We start from the raw sequence: 11663 nt of genomic DNA, 5'->3' as shown, positions 1-11663 counted from the left end.
AGGGGACAAGAGGTGACAGTGATGACGGCAGGATCTGGGGACAGGCTGCCTGGGTTTGCACACAGACTCTACTTTTAATAGCTGTGTGATCTTAGAAAAGTTAATTAACCTTTTCTAACCCTCATCTATAAAATAGTATGTATCCCATCAGATTGCTGTGAGAATTGAATGAATTTACTTAAAACATTTAGAACAATGTCTGGTTCATGGTTAAGTGCTAAGTAAATGTCAGCCACCATCATTTGACATTCACGGGACTCTTCTGGGCACCAAGGATGGCGGGGGAGAGCCTAAAAGCTGGCACTGAACTCTGGCCAACTTAATCTCACCCTAGTCTTAGAAGGCAATGGGTAAGCTCACTGAGAACTAGTTCCCTAGGTCAAGTCTACATTTAGATAGGCCAATAGCAAACCGGCCCACTTCAGGCAGGTCCCTGGCTCGACCCACCCATCCAACAATGTTTTAGTACTTCTGTGTTCTGGGTGCTCCGGTAGGTTGTGCACCTACAAAGGTGTTGGCAACCCGGTCTTGGTTCTCAGGAAATTTCTACTTCATCGGATGATCAGAATTCCACATTGAAAGCACAACGATAAATTTGGCACCAAAAGTGAATGGGGGAAGTTGGTGGGCAGCAGGGACCGGCAGGATGGGCTGGGCTGGGCTGGGTCAAATGAAACACCTCGGGAGGAAAGGGGCCAGGCACAGCTGGGGAGACGCCGTTTGGCATGAATAATGTCAGACCAGCTGTGCCCTCCAGTTGGAGTCAAGTTCGAGGCTGGAGTGAAGCGAGAAGGGTCTAGAGAGGCAGGCTGGGCCATGCAGGCAGGCCTAAGAGTTGGGCTTTTACTCTGTAGCAAAGGGGAGCTATTGAAAGTGTGTTTCTTAGTTTGTTTAGCAGAATTGTCTGGTTGGATTTTCCTGGTAAGCTAAATTCTATGTTGCGTATTGCTAACTAGTTGTAAGATGAGGGAGACAAGGCCAGTTACAGGCTTTTTGCAGTTTTCTGCATGAGTCATGATGGAGGCCTGAGTTAGGGCGTTTAACATACAGACAGAGGAGAGAGACATGAAGGAACCAGATTCTTGCCGGAGCAGCCGCTGTAGCAGCAGCACCCTCCCAGGTGCGAGAGATGCGCACGGAGTTCAAGCCTCTCAGGAGCTTGTCTGTGACGGTGGAGCTCGGCGGAGGTGAGTGGAAAATAGGAACATGACCAGCTATCACACAAGAGAAATCAGGCGAGGTCCCCTAGAAGACATACAACTAAAGAGATCCGGACACTTGCAAGAGGGAAAGAGAATATCTCATTTGGAACAACGGGAAAAAAAGGCTTGGGGGATGAAAGGAGAGGAAGGGCCCCTGCCTGCCAAGAACTTGGGCTCTAGTTTAGTAAACAACTGTAGATAAGAAATAGTAGCCATAAAAGGCAGCATGTGTTGGGGATCCATCCGATTTATGGTTCTGGCAAGAAATACCTTGGGAACTAACAGGCTGGAGCGACCACTGCAGGCAGAGGGCAGCCACAGGTCATTCGGAAAAGGCTGGATTTAAGCAGGTCCTTAGAGACCTGGTATGATTTCAATAGGCAGAGAAGCGAGGGAAGGCCATTCTAGTCGGGAGAAATGAAATTACAAAGATACAGAGGCAGGGGTGTGCAGGCTGTATTTAGGGAACAATTAAAGGGCCGTTAACCTGGAATGGAGATTCCAAACTACCTCTCCAGGCTGCCACCCATAGTACCGGTGTGGCCCCAAGTACAAGAATCTGCTCACCATTTCAGTGAAGTCATGGGTCAACCCCAGGCACCACAATTTTAGGCAAATGCACTGTCTCCGTTATTGCTGTGTAAGAAACCACCACACAATTTTGGAGCCATAGAGGAGCAAACATTTATTTTTATTCACAAGCCTACACATCTGCTGGCAAGAGCTTGATGGTCTAGGATGACCTTGGCTTGGATCCCCCTCATATCCCTCTAGGAGGGAAGCCTGGGCATGTTCTCATGGTGTCAGGGGTCCAAAAGAATTAGGGGAATCACATCAGTACTTTTTTTTTTTAATATGTCTATTGATTTCGGAGAGAGGAAGGGAGAGGGAGAGAGAGAGACACTAATGATGAGTCATTGATCGGCTGCCTCCTGCACGCCCCCCCATTGGGGATCGAGCCTGCAACCCGGGCATGTGCCCCGACTGGGAATTGAACCAGGATCTCCCGGGTCATAGGTCGATGCTCAACTGCTGAGCCACGCCGGCTGGGCCGTACCAATACTTTTTAAAGCTTCTATCTGCATCATGACTGCTAAAATCTCACAGATCAAAGCAAGTCACATGGCCAAGTCCAAATGCAAGAGATGGATTAACAGACTCCATCCCTTTAGTGAAGGGAACTGCAAAAGGAGAGATAAAAAAACTGGGGCCATCGATTCAATCAGTCTGCCAAGTGCACTGAAAAGAGAATTATTTTAGAAATCAGCATTGACCACAGAGATAATCGTTGCCAATAATACAGAGCACCCTGTATTCCTGAAATACATACAACCAAGTAAATACTATGCAACTTCTCATTCCTGGCTGTTGCTTTTTTTTTTTTTTTTAATTTGTTTCCATTTTAGTGGCTCTATTTCTGCCAGAATTTAACATTCACAGGGTGATGTCATTTCCTTTTTGGAGGGAAAAAGCAGCTTTCTGTTGTCAAGAAAAGATGAGAAAGAAAAAAATAGAGCCAGGGGGAGAGAGAGAGGGAGAGAAAAAGAGAGTTATTCTACCACCTTGGGAATCGGTGCAATGCAATTGTATCAGTTGAAAGGAATGTAAAATGTATTCTTGCTTGAGATGGCGGGAGAGAGCCAGTTTTGGACAAAGCAACATAGGAATGTACTAAAGAAAAAAAATCCTGTTGCAGTCCTGGAAGATTATGAAAAGAGGGTTTTTTCAGGTGTGACACGCTCAAACATTAATTCCACAGAATCACAGAAATTACACCTATTGCGTCCTCCTGTCCTAAGAATTCAGGCCCAAGAAATATTTAAACAGAGTCCTTTTACATGTGCAGTTTTATAGAACAACTTGCATCACTATGTGATAGGTACTGATAACCCCATTTTGCAGGCGAGAAAACTGAGGCTCAGAGGAACCAACTAACCTAGCCACGACTGCATGGCTAGGAAACGGCTGCTTCTTACTTTGATTCCGTGTTTTCTATTGCACCTTCCAACTTGCCATTCATGACTTTCAGAGAAGGCAGAGTGTGTGTCAGCTGGAAGCTGAGCATCATTTTGCTCCTTCCCCTACCTGAACTTTTAACAACTCAGGTCAAATTCACGGCTATCCCGAGGCGTGGGACTTGCCAAGGGCATGGGCTGAGCCTCGCGTCTACACGTGTGGCACACCAAGCAGTGATGCCACAGGGAGAGATCAAGTGATCTCAGTCAACTCCCTCAAAGAACAGAGGGAGAAAACGAGGCCTCACATGGGCCCAGTTGTGACTTGGGCCCCGTGACCAAGAACAGTGCCCACTCAGGGCCCTTACTTCCCACTGGCCCAGGCTCAGCAGGAGCTGATGATCAGTGAACCAGGGCTGAAGAGCTTTTCGAGGTGGACGGCAACTCCTGTGTGGGGGGAAAGCCTGGACTAGATTCCCACAGGCAGGGCACAGGGATGGGGCGGGTGAGCAGGAGGCGGGGGAGGGACGGCTTCCTAGGCCAACCGCTATTTTCAAATACTCCCTCGGGAAGGGCTATTCCTTAAATTTCCTATCAGGGATTACCTGACAACCAGCGCTGATAGAAAATAAAAAAGGCTGGGGGCTCAGAATAGGCCCTGGAGAGAGGGAGGAGGGAAGCTGCTCCACCTGGGCTCTGGGTCCCTCCTACCCACTTAGATACAGGTGCCCATTCCTGGCTTCCTGGGCCCATGAAGCAGCTCAGGCGCCTCCGACTCTACTAAAGAGGCACCTTTTAACTCGTTTCAAGCCACCTCTTTACCCTCTCCAAGCCCCCGCCCCCCAGTGTTCTGGCTGTTCAACTTCCGCCCGCTGCAATCTGCCTTGGCTCCAAGTGTCCAGGGTCACAGCGGGACACTGCTCAGCTCTCTCTAGACCTGGTCTTTCTGCGACACCCGGCATCACAGGCCATGGGCAAACCTGCTTCGAATTCTTTGCTTCCTCCTACAATTCCACGGTCTCCCCAGGAGTTTCCCTCACCCCTCTGGAAGTTCCTTCCCAGGCTCCTTCTCACCTGATGGTCGCCTCCAGCCCAGTCCTGACGTAGTCTCCGGGGTTCTGTCGCCAGCCGCTCTTGATACCTCTGGTGGGGTTCGCCACTCCCTCCTCTGTGCTGCGGCTGAGAGCTTCTATACTCTTACTTACCATATGTCATAAAAGGAGTTATTTACACACCTCCCCTTCCTATAAGATCATGAATTTCATGAGGGCAGGGCCCCGTTCTTATATTATTCAAGAAATACTGAACGAATGCCCAAAATATTCAGGCCCTGCGGCTGGCGTAGTGGTCGAGAACATTTACAGACTTCGTAATCAGATCTGGGTTCAATTCTTGAGCAAAATACTTAAATTCTTTAAGTCTCCATTTCCTCATCTACAAGAATGGGAGCTAGAAGAGTAGAAACTTCCCTGTCGGGCACACTTAGGAGTTGTTAGCTCATCAATGAACAGAACATGTCAGGTAAGTTGGGAACCATAAAAATACTCCTATATATCTCAAATTTTTTATCTGCACCTCAACCACGTGCATATAAACTCATTCACCCACCTCTCGGCACAAGCCCAGGTCTTTCCTTTGAGTGTGTGTCCGTTGTCTGGGGTTTCCTATCACATTTTTGCAGAAACCAAACCTATAATGTCTTGTCTACAACTGTCAGGCTTGATTTCTTTAAAATGGAATACACACTTGTGAAGCCAATGGAATACAGAATCCTTCCATGTTTTTGTGATTTTTCTCCCCCCTGGACCTTTTATAGTTGTTTTGACTGGACCTAAATTGATAGCATTTTTTTAAAAAGCAACTTGCCCCTATTGAGTCTTTCTGGAGAATTCACTGTACTTTTATCAGCATCTCTCTCTTTGGCACTCACATTTCATTGGTTTATCTACTATTCAATGAATTTATGTAGTCACAGTAACCAGTGCTGTGGACAAAAATAGGTTGGAGAACGAACAGGACAGAGAAGACTCTTTAATTTATACTGAGACTGTGCCAGCAATTTTGTGTGTTAAATATTTTTTAATTGATTTTGAGAGAGAGGGGAGGGGAGAGGGAGAGAAACATTGATGTGAGAGTGAACTTCTATTGGTTGCCTCTTGCACGCCCCCTACTGGGGATCGAGCCTGAAACTGGGGCATGGTCCTGATGGAATCAACCGCCCACCTTTCGGTGGGTGGGATGACACCCAACCAACAGCCACACCAGCCAGCGCTGTGCCGGCATTTTGACGTCAGCACGATCCTCCCAGACAGCATGAATGATGGGCCCTTTCCCACAGCAGAGTGTTAACTGTGCATTTATAAACCGCCGGTACCTTCACCATCCTGGAACAGAGCCAGTTCCTGGGCAAGTTTAGTAACCAGGACACAGACCTCAAAATGTGAGGTGGTCCCTGCCCAGAACACAAATGAGGCTCACAGGATAGTCCAGGGGGGAGGCCAGCCAAGGCCGAGTGCTGCTCCAGGGGCCAGCAGGAAGTTGGGGCTCCCCGAGCTCCCTGCTGTCTAGGTCCCTGAAGCCAGCAGCCAGGGGAACAGCACTGTTTTTATGTTGCAGGGGCCAGGACCTGCACTGGTTTGGTTCCAGACTAGGTCGTGAGTCAGAAAAGCCACTCTGTTCCAGTCACGATATGGTCGCAGAGCTTTGGTGTCGGTTTCCTGATCCGCAGAGAGGAACAACATTGAACTTCTCTTTCCGGCCAGGAGACCTGTAAGGTCATGAGAATTCACCCAAAGACCAACAGGTCCGGCCCTCACCTTCCCGCGCGGTGGGGATCTCAATATTGATCCTGTGAAATCCATTTCTGCTTTTATCTTTAGTGAAAATCTGCGATGCTGTCATAGGACTCAGAGATCGGAAGGTTTAGCTAAAGCTGCCACCGGAATTCAACTCTAATCCCTCATGCAGGAGATAAAGATAACAGAGGCCGACATCATGTTCCTCACACAACTTCCATTTAAATTAAACTTCCTTTAATGAAATAAAAAACAAATGGTGCATTGCATAATATCTGTGGTCACAGTATAAAACAATACAATTAGTTCATATAACATTAGATATAGACAAAAATACACAAGACCCTTCGTTTGTCTATGGAAAGTTCGGCAGATCCTATGTGCGACGCTAAAAAGAAAGTCAACTCTCTTCCTCTAGTGATGTGAACACAATGGTTATCACTGAGAATTTGGTCAAAAGTGACAGAGAACTTACCCAAAAGCCCAGTTCCCTTCTTCCTCTGTTGTCATCGGTGAAGCTAAAAAAAAAAAAAAAAGTCTTCTGAAAGTAGCAAGTTGTGTAGTATTGCTTACTATTCCTGCCACGAAGGCTCAGTCTTTGGCTCACAGATGCCAGTGACAAAATCATGGCTGCGGGCAGTCTGCAAAGCGAGAGGCAAGAGCCACCAGGGAAGACAGACGAGAGTCTAGGTGGGAGGGGCCTCCTTCCCCGGGATCTCGGGGAAAGCCACTCGGAGAGGAGGGGAGAAAAGACACAAATAAATACATTTCTAAATTAAGGTTTAAATCCAGTTGGTGAGTCAGAGTTCCACCGTCCCATGAAAAATCTGAAAAGTTGTTAAAAAGTCAGAGTTTGCATTTTTTTTTTTTTAAAGTGTAAAGTGTATGTAAACATCATAAAGTAAACAATTGAAAGTAATTTTGAGGCTCCTATCTGAACATAGCTTAGGCCCTTTCTGGGGATAACGTTTAGGATTTGGAAAAAAAAACAAAAAAACCCCAAACAATTTATAAAGTTTCTTTTTGTTCAGAAGTGCAACGTCGTCCGTGTGAATCGTGGCCACGTCCTTCCTCCGTTCATCTGCGCCCGTGCTTCTGGCAGGAACCTTTTCCAGAGCACCACTTTGTGGGGCTCTATTTGGTACAACGTAAGAGTGTATCCCGCACTTTCAAAGGGACACACATTCCTGGCAAGCTCACGTCCCTGGGAGGAACGAGGTCCTTGGTACAACACCCTGGGATTTTCCCCGTTGGACCAGCCCCCAGTCACTGGCAGTGTGGCCAGCCCAAGGGACCGAGGGTGGGGCTGGGACCAATGCCTCAACAACCCCAGCCTCGAACCACACAGCAGTTTGAAAGGACAAGGTATTGTGTGAGCACACATCGCCCCGACGGCTACCGAGTGCCTGGTGTGACCCACCTATGGTTTCACATACACCTGGGGCCGCCCGGTCACGTCCCAAGCTAAGTACCATTTCCCCGTACCAAGAAAGGCCTGCGCTACAACAATCCTGATCTTCTAGTAAGTGTGAGCACTGCCAGGGCTCAAGGGCACTGGCCGCACCCAGCACAGCACCTGGTCATGGGTTCGCTCTTTAATTCCGGTTTGAACGATCACCTGTGACCCACGTCCTCTGAAATAGCAGTTAGGAAACGACACGTGGAAAATACCCCACTCTAGTGCGACCGAGGCCTCTGCCTCTTCCCCTCGCCACTCACGCTCTGCCGGGGCAGCCCCGCGGCCCGTCTTCCCGCATTTCGTCTGTGCCTGGAACTCATCTGTGCTGCCACCGTCAGTGAAGAATCTCGCTCCTATCACATGAGCGCTCCCCTCAAAAAGGACACGCTGAGTGGGGAGCTGCCTCCGGGGGGTGACTCGGTGATGAGTGCGGAAGGGATCGTGGGCAGCAGAGTGAGGGACGTGGAGGGGAAGGAAGCTGTGAGCCTGTCCGGCCCACTGTGACAAAGAGCCGTACATGAATGGCCGTCATTTCTATTACTTTATTGCTCAGAAGAAACGCGTGGGTTTTTTTTTTCCCCCCTTGAGAAAACAGAGGAGTGTTAGGTCCTTCAGAGCCACAACAGTGGCACAGAGGAGTACGATGTGGGGCGGGTCACCCGCGAGCCTCAGCGCCGTGCCGGGGGCCAGGCGTTCCAGGGAGCGGAAGATCCCTTTTGGTCCATTTGTCCTATTGCTGGTATGAGCAGTCGGGCCAAAGAGACTGCTCTCAGATCTACTTTGTAGGCTGTTCACATGGCAGGACATTGCTGGGTTTCCTTCATGTTCCCAATAGGAAAGCAGACATCCCCACAAGTCTACCCTTTCTCGCTAGCCCCTCGCAGGGGGATCTTACAAAGACCCGCAGGACTGAAAGGGCAGAGAAAATGCACGGTTCTTCCAGGCAGTTTCCGATCCCGTGAAGTCAGCCAGTCTCCAAGCAGCAAGTGTCCTTCACGTGAAGGAGACCAAGCCACCTATGAAGGACGTGGGGCATCCCTGGGTGCCCCAGCTGTCCCTTGGTGTCCAAGGCCTTTGCCTCCTGCAAAGGACAGGGCTGGGGAATGGAGGTGCTTCTTCCGCCTGACACACCCCTGGCCCCACTGACCCTCCCGGCCCGAGCTGCAGAAACCTAACCCCCAGGATCCACCTTCCGCTCTCCCTGGGACCCCTCGAGGCCCAGTGGCCTCGGCCCTAGCGCAGTGAGTATCTGTTCCTTCCCTTGTCCCCAACCGCCTCTTCCTTGCAGAGCTTCTTACTGCCCTGGACGGAGGTGGCTGTGTATTTTTCTTCATAGTCATTCTTAAGGCTAAGGTGGCGTGATAAGGTGCTTGGTGGAGAGCCCAATTCTAGATTCCAGGGCTGGCATTCCAGCACGCTCACGGAAAGCAAAGGGCAAAGAAACGGAGAGGGGGCAGGGGAGCGAAAAACCAAAATACGCGTTTGGGCTCGCTAAGAAGTTACATACCGCAAGTTTAGGTTTCCAATGTGGTCTAAACCCCTGAAAATAGGGGATGGGCAGGGTAGGAAAAGCCAAAATTCGCCTTCGGCACAGGTCTGTGTTGCCTCTGGGCCGGCGTGGGGGGCAGCACCTGGCCGCTCCCCAGACCCCGGCCTCCAGCCCCGAAGCGGGCTCTCACCCAGGACAAAGAACTCCGAACGCCGTCACCCCGTCCTCACCGCAACCCCCCGGAACAAAAGCTATAAACGCACACGAGTCAGAGATCTATAAACCGGTAGAAGAAAAAATTAGACAGAGGTTAACCATTAAAAAGCCGCAGTTGGGAAAAGACACACTCGATTGTCCTCAGAAAGTGCCGTGGGAAGAAAAGCTGTGCTGGTCAGCGTGTCCGCGCTCAGAACTGGACATGCAGAGGAGAGAGCGCCAAGTCCCACCTGAGATTAGAGAGGACTGGGTTTTAGTGGAACACACGTCACATCTAAACATCACCGTCCTCTTCTTGCCCAAATCGCTCCTAGACCATCCGTCCCCGTCACCGCCTCGGCAGGACGCCCGCCTAGTCCATCTCCATGGACATAAGCCGGCGGCGCTCACGCCTGGTCTCCTGGACCTCCTTCTTACAGCACCAGTGGGAGCTGCAGTACCCGATGAGGCAGGACAGGAGCCCGATGACGGTGGACAGGCCAACGCCGATCAGCAGCGGGTACTTGAAGGCGTTCAGCACTGGGAGGGGGAGAGCAGACGGAAGCCGGGTTAGTGATGCCAGCGAGGTGGTTGCAGGGAAGACCACCACCTCCTCTCTCCACTGGGCGATCGGATCCCCTCCGTCCTGTCTCCAGCACCTAGCACAGGGCTTCGGACAGGAGCAGCTCAGCCTGATTTGTCCAAAAAGTGAGCAAATGTTTCCCCACCCAGTGTTGTGGCAGGGGAAAGAAAACAGAAAAATGATTTCATGCGATGTCTTTGAATGTCAATTTGCTTTTTAAGGTTTTGGCAGGAGATGGGTTTTTAAAAGTCAGTATAAGGGCACTGCACACCCCACAGCAGATGCCTCCTTAAAAAAACAACACTGTACGTAAATCAATTCTACGCATTGAATGACTGAAGTGTGCTAGGGGAGCTATTTTAAGTAACACTGTAGTAAAATTATCTAGCAAAGTGAAGAGTCTCTCCCCCACTTGTTTGCTAAGTCTGGGTTTTCATAGGGAGCCACTTCAAGGAAAGAATTTCTAAGATGCAAATACGGTGCAAGTGTCAGGAATGCACAAACCTTGTTTAGGTCCCACCCCTTGAGTCCCCCACCCTCTTTCCCCAGAAGTACGTACCAACACTCCTTGGCTGGATGCTGGCACCGTGGGAGGTGCCGAACATTTCATATGGCTGCATTTTCACAACCGCCCTAGGAAAGGCTGTTATCCCATTTTACAAGAGAGGGCATAAAGGATCAGAAGGGCTGAGTCATCTGTGGAAGAGCTGGGGAGCAGAGGGGGTCCAATTCCAGACTCCCCCAAACTGACTATCACCAGGGAAACATACTCAAAAGTCTCCTCCTAAGGCTCAGAGGCACCTGGCTTTAAACTCTCTCCACGGTATTTTTTTTTCAATTAATATTTACTCTCAAACTTTTTGCAGAGAAGATGTTTCTTGTTAACCAAGGAACCACTGTCCCCACTCTGGGATGCTCAGGGAACAGGGTGGGAGCGGGGCCATCTGACCACCTAGTTAGGCTGACCCTGGTGGTCAGTGTGAACCAAAAAGGCCGAGAGCTGCCGTCCCATCTTGGGATTGCATGAAGGACCCCCTCCATGCCAGTGACACCAGGAGGAGCCTCCCTTTTCCAAGAACCAAAATCAAGAAGACAAGAGTGGCAGAAATCCATTCACGGTCTTTCCCAGAGACCTGAACCTGCTCTCTCAGTTCTGTTCTCTGCCTCTGCCTGGCACAGTGAGTTTGTATAGAATTTATAGAAAGTATGAAAAATCTTTCCAGTAAGTCTTAAAAATCATTTCTCAGTGGTGCCTCCAGCACACGATACCGAAGCTGGGCAAACAGCAAGGGCTGCTTGTGTTCTTCCTGGCACAGGCCCCAGCCAGGCCTAAAGGAAACCAGGCTGTGTTCTGGCATTTTCCTGAAGTGGGGGGAACTTGGCCTGCATCAGCCGCGGTACAGCAGAGAGAAGACAGTCCCTCAACACCAGTATTATCGGCACGTCACTCTTACCATCCATCTTCACAGTTATAAAGATGGGCCTGGAGTCGATCTCTGCCTCCTTCTGCCAGGAACCTGTTGGTGACTTCACCCAGGGGGTCACGGAACAATAGTAGTTGCCGAAGTCCTGGTCCTCGGAGCTGTGCACTTGCAGCAAGAATTCCAATGTGCTCACGCGCTCCAGGCTGAGGTCGCTCTTCCAGTCCCTACGGGCCGTGTTCACAATCCCCTTCCGGTCCAGGGACGACAAGAGGACGGGAGCCTTGTCCAGGCCGAAGGAGTGCACCACAAACCAGGACACATCGAAGGCCATGTCATCTACGGATCACCAAGCCAAAACCCTGGGGTCAGTGCAACGGGCAGAAATAACACGTAGGGCTGACACACATGTCACCTGACACCAGGCCAGCACTGCTCTCTACCTGTATCCTCACGGTACCTTCACACCAAGCCCACGATGAAGGTGATATCGCCTTCCATACCCTATGGCGGGACCAAATACCCGTGAGGTCACACAGCCAGGAGGCAGTCCAGCCCCGCGGT

The 11663-nt window shown here is 50.1% G+C and overlaps 1 protein-coding gene across 1 annotated transcript in view; it reads right to left on the bottom strand.

The window, feature by feature from the left end:
• Window positions 1-7323: 7323 nt before the first annotated feature.
• The window catches only part of PTGFRN (prostaglandin F2 receptor inhibitor), a 51402-nt gene continuing 47062 nt past the window's right edge, over window positions 7324-11663 (bottom strand). Inside the window, exons 8-9 of the mRNA XM_081120334.1 lie at window positions 11133-11438; window positions 7324-9635 (exon numbers count right to left, since the gene is read on the bottom strand). Coding sequence (XP_080976460.1) covers window positions 9469-9635; window positions 11133-11438 — 473 coding nt within the window. The 3' untranslated portion in view covers window positions 7324-9468. The remainder of the gene's footprint in view (window positions 9636-11132; window positions 11439-11663) is intronic.

Source organism: Miniopterus schreibersii (genome assembly GCF_964146895.1).
Source record: "Miniopterus schreibersii genome assembly, chromosome: 19".
Taxonomy (NCBI): Eukaryota; Metazoa; Chordata; class Mammalia; order Chiroptera; family Miniopteridae; genus Miniopterus; species Miniopterus schreibersii.
The sequence above is the reverse complement of the archived record's forward strand: the minus strand, read 5'-3'. Positions and strand labels throughout refer to the sequence as shown.